Source organism: Haliotis asinina, chromosome 3, assembly GCF_037392515.1.
Source record: "Haliotis asinina isolate JCU_RB_2024 chromosome 3, JCU_Hal_asi_v2, whole genome shotgun sequence".
Lineage (NCBI taxonomy): Eukaryota > Metazoa > Mollusca > Gastropoda > Lepetellida > Haliotidae > Haliotis > Haliotis asinina.
Window position 1 is genome coordinate 21,595,189 of NC_090282.1, and position 16,280 is coordinate 21,611,468.

The following is a 16,280-nucleotide window of genomic DNA, read 5'->3' on the forward strand; positions in this document are numbered from 1 at the left end:
GATAGCTTTTGTGAAAACATTATCTGTGATAGGATTGTATTTATGGGTGTCCAGCAATCACTGGCATTTTATGGAAGTTCTCTGTCATCTCTACTTCCTCATTTGCTAAAATTGTCATATTGGGCCAGGGTTATTTATATTTTGACTTTTTCATGTCCTCGGCTAAAATGGCAATATGAGGAAAGAGTTATGTTGAGCATGCAGATACACACACAAATTAGTTCAGGTTAAGGGGTAGTAACAATGATAATAACACCATTCTCTGCTGCATACTACCTTTATTCTGCAAAACATAATTATAATAATGAGTATTTGTATAGCCCTGATGTTTACCCCACAAGGGCAATGCTAAAAGCGCTGACGAGAAATGGCTCATATGTACAAGAAAATACAAGCATCTATGAAACTGTGAAGAGTGTCAGAGTTGGTACTATGCTGAAACAAAATGAAAACACAAAACAATCTCAATCAGGATTGGTTTGCATTATCATTGTGTTTCAGTATAATTTTAGATCAACAGACACAGAGCTCCAAAGGGTAGCAGCTGCAAAGTGAACAGACTTGGCAAAGGTTTTTAGTTAATGAGTAGATACAGTTGTGCCCCATTTATCCAGACCTCAGATATCCTGAAAACATCTGTATGAAATTTAATTAAAATGAATTCACAATATTCTTAATTTACTCACTTATCCGGAAATCTGGTTTCCGCAACAACCGGATGGTCAAAAATGCTAAATTATATATTAATAATCCTGTATATCCGGACGTCTGAGCACCTGTCAGTACGTTTACCCATGTTTTGCTGAGTGACCTTGTGTGCCCTGACAGAAAAGAAGTGAGCAGTACGAGAGAATTAACTACCTGTAATTAGCAAGCGGTCACTGAGTTAATTTTGAGTTGTTTTTGAGGGTCAGATATGCGGAAATTCGTTTATCCAAACAACTTCGAGCTAAACAAAAGTGTCCGGATAAACAGCGCATGACTGTATCAGGTAGCCTAAAAATTGGGTGTAAATTTCAAAAACCTGCAACAGTGTCCACTTCACAATGGGACAAGCAAACATGAAGCTAACTTTAACACATAAATACTTTTACAAAACTGTATTGCAAATCCCCTCCCCCGAAGCAAGAAGAAAGTTTGTCAATGTTTTAGCTTTGACAGTAAATTGCATTTTAAGAAAGGTTCAAAATAACCAAACAAAGCCAACTCTTTATCTTGTACAAGTAATTAAAGAATGCTAAATGCCCTCTCAGGTAAATGTTTAAAAGACATAGGTTTTTTTCCGCAGCCATGATCTTTTTGAGAGCTCAGGTGCTCAAGTTCAATAAATATTTGATAGACTATAATAAACTAGAGAGTTACGTTACAAATGTTTTGTAACAGCAATATCACAGCATGGGTTCAAACTAGAAATGGGTTGAACATTATACCCAAGAGTGGAATCGAACTCAAAGTCTTCAGCATGATGTGCAAACACCTCATCTAGGCTGACCCACCACCCTTCACATGTGGCACCGATGTAGGGAATTGAACCTAAGCCTTAGATGCAGCAAGTGAACACTCCAACCACTCTGCTGCTCCATCGTCCAGTGGTCCTTCACTGAGTGACAGAGTTTAGTTTTACAGCATTTTTAGATATATTCAAGAAATATCACAGCAAGGGGACACCAGATATGGGATTCACACATTGTACCATAGTACACATGGGGAATCGAATCCGGGTCGTTGGTGTGACGAGTGAACACTTTAACCACTTGGCTACCCTGCAGCCCCTTAAATATACACTGGGAGAGAAAATGTACTGAAATACAGTTTTGTTGATGGTATATTATCTTTAAGATATGGTTGATTTGTTTTCTTGGTTGTTCATGATAGCTTAGAGACAAAATGACAAAACTTAAGTATTTATCAACACACATATTCTTAAGTGTTACAAAACTTAAGTTGAACAATGTGGAAACTAAGTTTTGTAAATTTTTTTGCATGGGTTAATTAATACAGAGTTAGTGAGTGAGTCAGTTCAATTTTACGCCGCACATATTCTAGCTATATGGAGGCGGTCTGTAAATTATCTAGTCTGGACCAGACAATCCAGTGATCAACAAAATGAGCATCAATCTGCACGATTGGGAACCAATGACGTGTCAACCAAGTCAGCTAGCCTGACCACCTGACCCTGTTAGTCGCCTCTTACGACAAGCATAGTTACCTTTTATGGCAAGCATGTTTTGCTGAAGGCCTTTTCTACCTCGAAACCTTCATGGGTCAATATTTCTTGTAAATACTAAAAGCATTTTACTTTTGACAATTCATAAAGTGTATAATAGGCAAACAAATTTAGTTCTTGTAAGTTTACATTTTTCGCAAATAGAAACATTAGGATTAATATTTTGAGTCGGTAAAATTAATTTTTACGGGGTTTTTTTTTTCTTATTAATTGAAAAAATATGACCAGCAGATATATTGAAACATGAAATAAAATTGGTCTGCCCATGAAGAGGAGATTACTGCTGGAAAGCAATGAGTGACTGGCTTGGACTCAAAGTTGGAGCAGTAACTGATGACAGTCTGTTTACATTCACAATTGGGGGTAGTGTCATCACACACAAGAAAACAGGACCCCCTGCTTGACTTGGCATATCCTGACAGAGGTATCAACTTGAAGTAACAGACATGAGCTGGTTGTTCCATACTGTGATGACTGGTGAATCCAGGAGGTGGTGTACACAAATCATGAAACATAATGAGGTCTATGACATAAAATATAGACTTGCAGATTTATAGAGTTTCAAAGCTACATATCCAGAGGTCATGACTGAAAGTCTGAATTCCGGGCTATAAATGAGCTGGTAAGGGTATTTAACTTTCAAAATTCTCAAATATATTTGTCAAGCACCACAACAATACAACTTTACAAAATCTTTGGAGATATTTAAAACTGACTGATTGCAGAAAGACAAAGATGTGTCCAGAGACGGTAATGGACAAACAGACAAACAAAAAGAAGACAAAGTTATCAATATAAATGGCAAATCACTCTTCCTGAATATGTCAACTAGTTATGACTATGTCAAATGTTTGGGCGTGTACATAGCAGTGAGTGAGCAAGTTTCAGCAGTATTCCTCCATTATGGCAGCGGTCTGTTAATGATAGAATCTGGACCAATGATAAGCTGCATGAGCACTGATCTACAATGATATGTGCCAACCAAGTCAGCAACTATATTGTGTAAAGTGGAAGGAGAGTCTTGAAAGGTTTTTAGTTCTGTTCAGGAAAAAAGCACAAGCACCAATTTCAGTCAAAGTCATAGTTATTTCCATCCAAACACAAAAGAATGTTTTACTCTGAAATCTAAAAGGTGCAACAATGCCAATTTCAGGCAAAGTCAATCATTTTATGCCATGGAAACGCAAACAATACTAGTATCCAAAATACTAGGAATCCAAACTTACCAAAAGACACATCTTGCATAGCACTAAGGTGATCACAACTCCCATATTTTAACATAGACTTACGACAGTCATAGCACTAAGGAGATCACAGCTCCTGTCTGACCTAGATGTTTACATTGGTTGACTTTCTAACATAATACTATCTGACTAAAATTTGGCTTACAAACTGTTTTGTGAACACTGATAGCATGTATTCTATCATGCGTGCTTCTTTCCTTTTCCCCAAGTACCCAGGTACAAAAAGAAGCATCTACAGTATCAGTCATACGGCTGGTGAACAGTTTCCAGATAACGTGTCAATAAAGCATGCCCTCTCATCTCAGCTACACGTCCGATATCCTCATCATTGTCTGTCAGAAGCATCAGGTCAGCTTTGTGCTGTATTAGGAGGTCAACCACATTTTTATGTCCATAGCAGGCAGCCATCAATACAGGTGTGTATCCATATCTCCCTCTACTGTTGATGTTAGAGGGAGACAGGAGCTGTTGTACGATAGCAGTGTTCCCACCCTGACAGGCAAGATGAAGTAAACTATTACCAGATGTAGACACCAGTGTCAGGTCAGCCTGGTTTGACACAAGGAGGTCAAACACACTTTGATGTCCATTGACAGCTGCCATCATAACTCCTGTCCATCCATTTCTCCCTCTACTGTTGATGTTGGAAGGACACAAGAGGTGTTGTACAATAGCAGTGTTCCCACCCTGACAGGCAAGATGAAGTAAACTATTACCAGATGTAGACACCAGTGTCAGGTCAGCCTGGTTTGACACAAGGAGGTCAAACACACTTTGATGTCCATTGACAGCTGCCACCATTGCGGGCGTCCATTCACGTCTCCCTCTACTGTTGATGTTAGAAGGAGACAGGAGCTGTTGTACGATAGCAGTGTTCCCACCCTGACAGGCAAGATGAAGTAAACTATCGCCAGATGTAGACACCAGAGTCAGATCAGCTTTCTTGGACACAAGGAGGTCAAACACACTTTGGTGTCCATGGACAGCTGCCACCATGGCTGGTGTCCATCCATGTCTCCCTCTACTGTTGATGTTAGAAGGAGACAGGAGCTGTTGTACTATAGCAGTGTTCCCACCTTGACAGGCAAGATGAAGTAAACTATTACCAGATGTATCCCGCAGTGTCAGGTCAGCTTCCTTGGACACAAGGAGGTCAAACACACTTTGGTGTCCACGGACAGCTGCCATCATTGCTGGTGTCCATTCATGTATCCCTCTACTGTTGATGTTAGAGGGAGACAGGAGCTGTTGTACTATAGCAGTGTTCCCACCACGACAGGCAAGATGAAGAGAAATATCCCCAGCTATATCCACCAGTGTCAGGTCAGCTTGTTTGGACACAAGGAGGTCAAACACACTTTGATGCCCACAGACAGCTGCCATCATTGCTGGTGTCCATCCATGTCTCCCTCTCCGGTTGATGTTAGAAGGAGACAGGAGCTGTTGTACTATGGCAGTGTTGCCACCACAACAGGCAAGATGAAGTAAACTATCGCCAGTTATATCCACCAGTGTCAGGTCAGCTTGTTTGGACACAAGGAGGTCAAACACACTTTCTTGCCCACTGACAGCTGCCATCATTGCTGGTGTCCACCCATGTCTCCCTCTACTGTTGATGTTAGAGGGAGACAGAAGCTGTTGTACTATAGCAGTGTTCCCACCTTGACAGGCAAGATGAAGTAAACTATTACCAGATGTAGACACCAGTGTCAGGTCAGCTTCCTTGGACACAAGGAGGTCAAACACACTTTGATGTCCATTGACAGCTGCCACCATTGCTGGCGTCCAACCATGTCTGCCTCTGTTGTTGATGTTGGAAGGAGACAGCAGCTGTTGTACTATAGCAGTGTTCCCACCACAACAGGCAAGATGAAGTAAACTATTACCAGATGTAGACACCAGAGTCAGGTCAGCCTGGTTGGACATGAGGAAGTCAAACACACTTTGATGTCCACTGACAACTGCCGTCATCAGTGGAGTCCAACCATGTCTCCCTCTACTGTTGATGTTAGAGGGAGACAGGAGCTGTTGTACAACAGCAGTGTTCCCACCCTGACAGGCAAGATGAAGTAAACTATTACCAGATGTAGACACCAGTGTCAGGTCAGCTTTCTTGGACACAAGGAGGTCAAACACACTTAGATGTCCATGGACAGCTGCCTTCATTACTGCTGTCCATCCATTCTCACCTCTACTGTTGATATTAGACGGCGACAGAAGGTGTTGCACTATAACAGTGTTTCCACCCTGACAGGCAAGATGAATAATTCCATTGCAATATCTATCTGTCATATTCAAGTTTGATATTTTCCGTAGTAACTCAAAACATCCCTCTGATGCTGCTTGTGCTGCAACCATGACTGGAGTTCTACCATTCGCATCAACAGAGTTTATAACACTATCTCCAGGTTTCCTACGTAACAGGATTTTCAGGGATTTTTCCATTCCTGTCTTACAGACCAGATGGAAGATGTTTTGCAAGTCCTTGTCTCTTGTATCAACATCAGCACCTTCCTGGAGCAGATACACTAGAATATCAGAGCTGCCATTTTCAGCAGCCTGCAGCAAAAGTCTGTTCAGTGTCACTTGATGATCATGTTTTTCACAACGAGTGAAGAGCCATTTCAATACTATCACATTGTTGTTTTGTGCACACCCTTTCATAGCTTGACAGATCTCCTCTTGAGAGAACTCTTCTCCCGTTGTGTGTTCTATATCTGTAACTAGACGTGCATTATGTCCAAGAACTGCCCAGTACAGAAAACATTTTCCTTTCTCCCTCCTGTGACACCAATGTTCTTTAGAATCAGTTTGATTATCCTCATGGTTGTGCTTTGCCCTATCAGACTGAAGTTTGTTGAGCAGTTTGAAAGCTGTGGTGTCTCGTTTGAGAACGGGATGTGTCACTGACAGAGAAAACTGTCCTTGTTTAATAGAATGTGCAAACCTTGTGGTTAGTAGGTCATCATAATTATCTGAGACATATATAAGATGGAGATGATCATCAACTTTAGTTTCTTCAACCTTTTCACCTTGTACTCTTTCAAACAGAAAGTCATCACTGCAATGCTTCAAAACAAAGACAGGACTGATATTGAACAAGGTGCATGCACAAGCATCATAGATGGAAGAATGGGCAAAGCCAACTGTGTCTCCTCTAGTGAAGAATGTACCTCGAAAACTTTTAGCTGCTTTGAAGATGCCTGAATACGTAGCACTAGGCATCAGGTCTTGAACAGTTTTCACCATCCTGTCCATTTCCCTGTCTTCATCTCCACTGTCTAACCTGGTCAGGTTTAATTTGTCTTCACACAGCAGCATCAGAACCAAACTGGCAGATCTATCATTTCTATATTCAAGTAACTGCTTTAGTTCTAACCTAAGATAAAAGAGTGGCTCCTGGAAAAATGACTTTGCATTTTTAAAGAAAGACGAAAATTCAAAACAAAGTTTACAAATGAGAGGAAATCCAAAGATGTTGGAACAGATTTCCAGCTCATTATAATCTGGAATATGTCGCACAGGGCTGTCACGAAAAGCATGCTTATGTCGTTCATATATTGACTTTTTCTCTTTGTCAGAAAGCCTATATTTTGTTTGTTTTGTTAAATCCACTACTGTCTGACCCTGGAACAGTCTGAAACCCTCATACTGCAGTTTTGTAAGTCCATCATGGAAATTGTATGATTTTGATGTGATGACAACATGAATATTCTTTGTTTGAGAGTCTTGTAAATTTTGCATTTCCTTTCTGGATTCTTCAACAGTATCACTATGTTCACTCAATTCTGACCTTTTTTCTTCTGCTCTCTGCTTTTGTTCTAAATGGGGGAGAAGATTATTCAGAAAGTTTTTAACATGTGAAGTATTAGCTGATACTCCAACTGTACCAAACAAATCATCTACAATGAGAAATACTCTTGAGTAGGTACTAATGCAGCGGTCAAAGTCAAACTTCTTAAGGTTGTCCACAAACACGACCTCGTATCCCTTTTGTCTATACTGTGAACCCAACACAAGAGCCATTGTTGTCTTGCCTTCTCCTGAAGCACCACAAATAGTCACATGACCAAATTCCTTCAATTTCTGTTTCACTTTTCTGTAGGCTTCAGTTGGAGCAAAAATCTTCCTTGCTTCATCTGTGCGTAAATCAAGCGTATCTGTGAAGGAATAACAAACATTTACCAGACCAAGAAATACTGGACATTAACATAAAATGAAAAAATATTTACCTCTTTCATTGTGGGTAGCATCTTCAGCTTTAATGACTGGAGATACCTATGTCAAATCTATATCCCCTTCCACTTCAAGGTGGGAAATAACAAACACAACCTGTGTGACAACTGTCCTCATTCAGACTTGTTCCTAAGTAACCATACACAACACTATTCATTAATGTTTATATGTACATGTTTATATTCATTGGTTAAACTGTTTGAAAGTCCTAGCTTGTGAGAAAAAAAATGGCAAAATTTCACATGATCAATTTCACAAATTCTGCAGTTCGTGAATTTTTCTTTCTGGTTATTGGTCACTTTCTGCCATCAACACTCACCTCTGCCAAGTGTTCCTTGTCCTGACCCTCCAGTGACGATGTTGAGAATATTGGCGGCTTGGGTGTTCCCTGAACGCTGATCACCTGTCAACATCAACCAGGTGGAATCATCAGTAACCATGGTGAATAAAATATTTGATATTATTGCAGAGTTTGGTGATCATCATTCTGATGATCCAGCTCAATATTTCTGATATTCTTTTGATCATAAAACTTGATAACAAAAGCTGATGATCAAAGCTTGTTCATCATGAGTCAGGGTAAGATTTTTCAGAAGTTTCAGAAGTGAAGGCATTCTCCTATACACTGTGACCTCAGAGGATCTAGCTACAAGGTACTTGTATGAGAAAGCTATACCACAAATTCAGCTGCTCAAAAAACACCTGCTTGATTGACTTTAGTTAAAGACATGACTACCCAGAACCATGTCATTTCAATGCCCTTCCTCAAGGGAGGCATATACAATCTTAACAATGATGTGTGCTAAATGTAAAAGCATGTACAAACTATGATAGAAACCATATCAGAATTACTTGTATCATGATCTCCCAAATTTAAATGGGTCAGCTGTGTTTTCTCCTTAACACATTCTGTATGAAGTTTGTACTGAAAGCCAAACAGGTCCAGCATTTATAACATTTGAAACAGAATGATGACAATGGATTAGAATAGCCATCTTTTGATTGACAAGATGCTTTTTTCAGTAAAGAAAATCCTGTTAAATTTGACCTGTGGTGGACATATGGATATATACATGATTTCACACTTAGACTGTGATGGGTCCAAATTTCCCACCCGGGTAACTGACCCCTATTACAAAACCCGGTACCCGTTATAACACTAACTGCGAGTTATTCCCCTTCAGTAAACCAGTCCAATATATTGGTTACACCAACTTGGGTTGTCAGTCCAGATTTGAGGTCATCATTTGACAATGTCGCATAGGCCATATGCGTTATACCTGTACCGGAAAATACTTGTTAAAAGGTGAAGATCCTTTTTGCATCTCATGTGATGAGAGAGTCACGGTCAAGCATGTCCTGCATATGGGTGGGAGAGATTTTCGAACATGGTGTTATTGTCATCTTGAACTTCAGTTAAACGTTTCCTCAAATTGATTTAAACTTAAGGGATGATGTAAATACAATTAGGGTCCATGCATGTTGCTAAAGCACTGTAAGTCCCCATGGTCCCTAGTATGGTGATCTTATTTCAGGTGTTGGCGAGCAGTAGCCAGTTTTAACATTGTATAGTCCTAAAATGGACTACTTACATACTTGCACCTTTCTTACACAAGGCATGCTGAGTTGTTGACAGTTGATATCTAGTTAGTTTCAGTGAACGTTTTGTCTACAAATGTATGTCAAACATAAGACATACCCTCAATGTATATAAAGTTATGACATAAAATAAAAAGATACAATCAATTCTTCATTTATTAGTCACGTGATCAAAGCGAGTCAGGGTATAGAAACAGGTACCTGGTTCCAACCCATTACCTGGGAATTCAAGTTACCTGTCCCAGCCCTATTTTATACATTGAATTTCAGACAATGTTGCAGCTTTTTGAGATTTTCAAAATCAAATAAATACTCCTTTCCAAAAACGTGGCTAATAACACCAAACACTTGAATAGTATGTTAGTTTCAGTGAAGAAGAGTTTGGTATTAAAGCCTGTATTTCACACATATACAAGCTGTTATAGCAACAAATATTAATTAGTGAAAATTGAAATGTTTCCATTTGACATAAGCCTTCCAATAAAATTCTAAATATATCCCAAAAACTGGATAATTATTAGGAGTATTGGAGTTAAAAAATAACATATTAATCATCACTGATATCAGCTGTTCGTCACTAATGATAAATCTTAAATGTTGCTGATAAGCCTAGAATTGGTTGGAATGTTTTTGAAAATATACTTACGCGAATGCCGAAGTGCACTTTCCGCCATACTGGATAGTCTTTACAAAATCACATTTCACAAAGGCAGGCATTGAGACGCCTATTGCCGTTATACTATTACATCATGTATATTTCATTTACGCATCACTGAATTCCCCAAACATTTGAAAATCAAATTACAAATGGTCTTTGAGACCAATACCAATTTGTCTATAAGAAATGAAACAAACAGTATTGGGTGTGAAAATGGACATGTGCTTTATATTTTTTGCTCAATATCACATCATATGGATATAGGGTATACATTTTTATTCTTTGAAAGTTTTTGATTGTTTGAATAAAAGTTACAAAAGAAATTGACTCACGCCTTATAAGTAAACTGATAATATTAATGGAAATGATATACACATTTTTTCTTGTAATTATCAGTTGAATTTAATGAGGGTAATACAAAATAATTCATTGATTTCTTTTTCCTTAAGATAACCTGTACATTCAATTAAAAACATAAAATTTGCTTTGTTATTCAAACTGTATTTATGTACTGTATTTCTGTTCTCAATAAGTACTTTGGGAATAACAAGATAAGCAAGTGTTATGCACTGTTATGCAACAAAGAACCTCTTATACCATGTAAGACATGGACTTAGGACTGCGTCTTACAACATGGATATGGCGTCCTTGTGAAACAGTCGTGTTCGTAAAAGAACAAAAAGAATTATTTCAAGAGTTTATTTGCAGGAAATACAATGAAGTGTGTTGGTACGTTTGTTTTTCCTGTGCAAACATGCCATTTTTGAGAGTGATACCTTTCGAGGTTCAGCGACAAGCTGCCCATGTGTTTTGTCCATGTCTGTGATTTCTTGTATTTTTTTTTACCCTGATCCTCATGGGACGCAACTCTTCTGTCCCCAGAGCAAAAGCGCATACCACATGGAAATAAATGAGCTCCTAAATTTCCTAATGAGTGAGTTTAGTTTTACACCGCACTCAGCAATATTCCAGCAATATGGCGGCGTCTGCAAATACTCACATCTGGACCAGACAATCCCGTGATCAACAACATGAGCATCGATCTGCACATTTGTGAACCGATGACATATGTCAACCAAGTCAGCTAGCCTGACCACTCGATCCCATTAGTCGCCTCTTACGACAAGCATAGTCACCTTTTATGGCAAGCATGGATTGCTGAAGGCCTATTCTAGACCAGGACCTTCATGGGTCTTAAATTTCCTACAGGTCGTAAAGGTCGGAAGAGCATCCTAAACAATGCCACATGGGCTACAACCTCCTAACTTTAGAGTCTTTTGTAAAAGCCAGTCTCTTAGTTACTTAGTGAATTCGATAGATGATTTTTGTTGGTGATCTGAGATGACTGATTTGCTGTTTGTCTTGATAATGGTGTATGAATTCTCATTGAAACACTGCTCTATTCAATAAACAAGAAATAGTCATCCTGTACTTTTATCCTTCCTTTTGGACACCAACTTCGAAAATGCTGATTAAACAAATATTGATACCTACCTGTGCTTAGTGTGATAGCTTGGCTCTCTAGCTCAAGGACCTCCTCATACTCAGGTGGTCCACTGCAAGGGACCACATGACCTTCAGGCAGTCCACTGGAAGGGGCCACGTGACCTTCAGACAATCCACTGGAAGGGGCCACGTAACGTTCAGGCAGCCCACTGGAAAGAGCCAAGTGACCCTCAGGCTGCCCACTAGAAGAGACCACATGACCTTCAGGCTGCCCAACAGAAAGGGCCACGTGACCTTCAGGCTGCTCACTGGAAGAGTCCACATTGTCTTCAGGCTGCCCACTGGAAGGGGCCACGGGACCATCAAGCTGTCCACTGGAAGTAGCCATGTTGTCTTCAGACTGTCCACCAGAAGAGGCCAGATGACACCAGAATGGTCAGTCCACTGGAAGTGGCTATGTACCCTTCAGACTGCCCACTGGAGAGATGTTCACAGTCCTTATCTTGGCTGGCTCCTTTTGTCACCAAGGATTACCTGTGAAAATAATGGAGAATCTAACCATGCAATAAAATATCTGCTTCATATCAAAGTTGAAGGTCAATGATGAAACTTGTATCTGACATTGTGTAATACATTGGAAGGATGATGATATACCTTTTCAAATATTGTGAAAATATCCCTTCCTTACCATATGGATTCCAGCACCAGAAAGGCTCTATTGATCTGGTGAAATAATCTAAGAATGAATGTTCATTTTCCTGTTGAACTATTTCAATATTATTTCAACTTTATTTCAAAGTTATTGGTATATATAGGACCGTTCATGACTTATGGCTCTGGGGTGGGGTGTGATGATGATTTTAACATAGAGTCATCTGTTTTGTTCTGGGGAGGTAGAGGGGTCAGCTTGGGGAGTGGTCAGCCAATTTGTGCACATGTACTTGAGGGTCAACAATTTTGTACACGTGTACTAGGGGGTCAGCAAATTTGTACAGATAAATATTAAAAAAGTTATACTTAGAAATATGGGAAGGGGAGATATGGTCAGTGACTTAGTATATGACATGCAGACGACGGGGAGGTCACATACTTTGTACATAATTTTTACGGTCGGTCAGTCACACTGTACATGCTTCAGCATAAAAATCATATACACACATACACACACACATGCACGCACGCACACTTTCCATGAAATGTTACCTATAATTTGTGCATTTGAGTTTGTGGGAAAATGTTAACTCTCAATGTATTTTGTATCATGGGCTCTGCTCTTAGTAGATATTTTTGAGTATGGAAAGGCTTCACTCATTTATTTACAAATACACTTCTGCAGCTTTTAATACATTCCTGTAGAATCAGAACTTCAAAGACCCTGACATGCCTACTCAGCCAGGTCTTCAGGTCTCGTTTAGTTGTAGGATGATTTTTCATTTTTTCCAACAAAAGATTGATGAAGAAATCGTACAATGTTTGACAGAATTAAATCCAACTTCAAGACTTGTAGAAAACAATGTTCATCCTTCATATACCCTTTAGGACATATGAAAAAAAATGTTCTACATTCAATTTCAACCACAATGTCTAGCCAATGTGTTAATTGCTTCCACACTGTTGTAAATGTTACTGTTAGCACTAATATAACTATGAATAATGGTTTCTGATTCATTATCACAGAAAGAGCGAATGAATGAGTGAGTGACCAGCAATATCACAGCAGGTGGCCCAGAAATGGGGGGAATCAAACATGGGTCTTCGGCATGACAAGCAAACACTTAACCACTAGGCAACATTGCTGCCCCCATCACAGAAAATATTATCTGGAAAAATTTGAATTGTAGCCATCGAAGTTGTGTATTAAGCGTTGTTTATAATCCACTTGGTGGAAAAGTGGACCAGTGAATTGCAATCTTACTTGAAAACTAATAAACATATATAATACTCAATGAAATGCTGATCATAACTGAAATATCATGTCAATATTTTGTCCTAAACATAAAGACCGGTGAAGGTCCAGGGTAGAATAGGCCTTCAGCAACCCATGCTTGCAATAAAAGGCAACTCTGCTTGTCGTATGAGGCAACCAACGGGATCAGGTGGTCAGGCTCACTGACTTGGTTAAAACAAGTCATCGGTTCCCGAATCGATGCTTCTGCTGTTGATCTCTGGTCCAGACTCGTTTATTGACTGAATGTCACCATAGAGCTGGAATATTTAGTGTAAAACTAAACTCGCTCGTTCACTCACCCTAAACATAAAAAACTAGTTAATCAAACTATCAACAAAATATAGACACAGTAGCTCTGCTCCAAGATTTTGGATGATACGGCAGCATTAGGGGGTGTGGTCAAAGCAAGCCTTCTCATTGGTCAGCGCTTGCCATCCCCCGCCATTTGTGTCAAAATCGTTTAGTTGAGGGTCAAAATCTGCTTTCATGTGATTTGTAGAAATAACAATAAAGAACTGATATGAGCAGGCTGGTGGTGTACACCAAAGTGTCCGGCCTTGTCTAGATATATTGTACTGTAAAGTGTTTCAAGTGGGGGGTCAACTGTTCTATTTTAAAAACAAAATCTCCCAATGACAGCGGGCCTGTGGGCATGGTTAGACAAGGTTCATGGTTAATGTTACGAGAGGTGCAGAAATGTGGGCAGCCAGGTGTGCAAGAAGCATATGCATAAGTGCCAACGAAGATATTTATTCATCAACCTCTGATGCCCCGTATCCATCCTTTCTCGCAAACCAGGCTGTTCGCTCGGAGGTGACCTGGGCACACGGGCTTGTACAGTATTCCTGAAAATCATACGTCCTTGGTCCAACAAGCCTACACTGATATCCGTCCTGGGTCCAACAATCCTACACTGATATCCGGATATCAGTGTAGGCTTGCTGGACCCAGGACGTATTATTTTCAGCAATACAAGCCCCTGTGGTCTTGAACAGACATACCTAACATTTCAAAGTTTACAACTTTTCTGTCTGCCACTTCTCGGCTTGGTCGTCCGTCAGTAATCTTCGACATACAGCTTCCGATTACATAGTAAATAATACCTCGTGATTACTTAACCTACCTACAAGACTTAACGAAATATGTGTCCCTTCGCCCGAAGCGAATCGTCTGTCTACACGACGTCGTGTATATTGTGGTACAATATACACGACTGGATAATTTCCATCCCCTCTTTGCAAGACGCGCTGTGATTGGTAAATTCCTTTAAACTGGTTACAGGCCCTTGTTCCGCCGGAAGAGTAGCTTTACAGTAGGTGTCATCCGTACCTTTTATTTCCCTGCACTTTCCCACAAGTTATGAATCGCTGTCATTGACAGCGGAATGCTCATATTGTGCTTATATTCTGTAAGAATAGTTTGCAAAATCAGGTTCGAGAATACCAACTTAACTTACCTTCAGTATTTATAGGGTTTTTTTTTTCAATATTCTCGCTCTGTGTGTCTTTGGTATAGCAATGATAAATTGGTTCGAAGGACATATGTCCATTCACACAGTCTGCAAAGGCCTGTTACCTTTAATTTATGGCATCGTTACTTCTATTTTCTTAAGCGCATAATGATCTCAATCATTCTTGGCAATGATTTTTTGTTGCGTTACTAAGATGACATAAACATACATACTCTTGTGTTGTGTTTTCTTTAAGTGTGCTGTGTGTTACTTCGAAGATGGGAATAATTTTCTTTTGTATGAATACATTTACAGTAGATCAATATAAAACTGTTATGAATAGAGAATCTCACACAAGGGTCTACTGATACCAATTATATCAACACGAGTTGATAAAGTTACAAATATCCGATGCTTGCAGGGGATAGTTTTACTTTCATCAACAAGTGTTGATAAAACTGATATCACTCGACACGAGGGTGAGATTCTATTTATCATAAGAAATAATTATTCATTAGTTTTCAATGAAAAATGTTCATCTCTCAACACAGAATTACCATTAGACATGCAGTGAAGAGACATCATAGCATTGTGAAGTCATCAAGTTCATGACGTCATATCAATGTCCGGGCATTGTACAAAATCTACTCCCAAAACGATATCTCATAGGAGATGTCGTTTGATCTCACACAAGATATCTTCTCTGGAACACATTTTTTGATGATATAGAGGATATTATATATGAGTGGCCATGTCATACTATGTGTACGGCATGAGTGCATTTTTTTTCTGCTTAAAGGAGATATTTGCAAATATATTTGGACATATCCACGAATAAATTCTTAATCTTTTAATTTTCCTTGTTTCTAACAAATACATGCAGATGCCAATGTACATTACAAATTAATATAGTGAGTGAGTTCAGGCCTACGCAGCTTTTGGCAATATTCCAGCAATATCGCGGACATCAGAAAAGGGGCTCCACACATTGTGCCCATGTGGGAAATCGAACCGGGTCTTTTGCGTGACGAGCGAACGCTTCAACCACTAAGCTACCCCATCGCCCCTAATTAGTATAGATATTAATGTAGCACAATATATATTCCACTGAATTAAATATGTTTTACAGTATGAGATTATCTGCTGCAGTTGGTAGTTGAAACAGTGCAAGGCATTCAGCAGTAGGTATTTGATGTTCATACTATAAGGGTATCCCCTGCAGCAGATTTGAGGTACTGAGTGAGTGGGTTTAGGTTTACGCTGCACTCAGCAATATTCAAGCTATATGGCGGCTGTCTGCAAAGACATTGTCTAGACAAGACAGTCAAGTGATCAACATCATGACCACTAATCTACCCAACTGGGATACGATGACACGAGTCAACCAAATCAGTGAATCGGACCATCCGATCCCGTATGTCGCCTCTTACGACAAGCATGTGCTACTAAAGATCAAATCAGGTATCTGGTAC

The 16,280-nt window shown here is 39.5% G+C and overlaps 1 protein-coding gene across 1 annotated transcript; it reads right to left on the minus strand.

The window, feature by feature from the left end:
* Positions 1-268: 268 nt before the first annotated feature.
* Positions 269-14,442, minus strand: LOC137277661 (serine/threonine-protein phosphatase 6 regulatory ankyrin repeat subunit B-like). The gene is made up of 4 exons (XM_067809512.1): positions 14,360-14,442; positions 11,459-11,944; positions 8,027-8,110; positions 269-7,631 (listed from the first exon to the last, which is right to left on the minus strand). The coding sequence occupies exons 2-4, from the start codon at positions 11,796-11,798 to the stop codon at positions 3,712-3,714; spliced, it is 4,344 nt and encodes a 1,447-aa protein (XP_067665613.1). The 5' UTR covers positions 11,799-11,944; positions 14,360-14,442; the 3' UTR covers positions 269-3,711.
* Between the last annotated feature and the right edge of the window lie 1,838 nt (positions 14,443-16,280).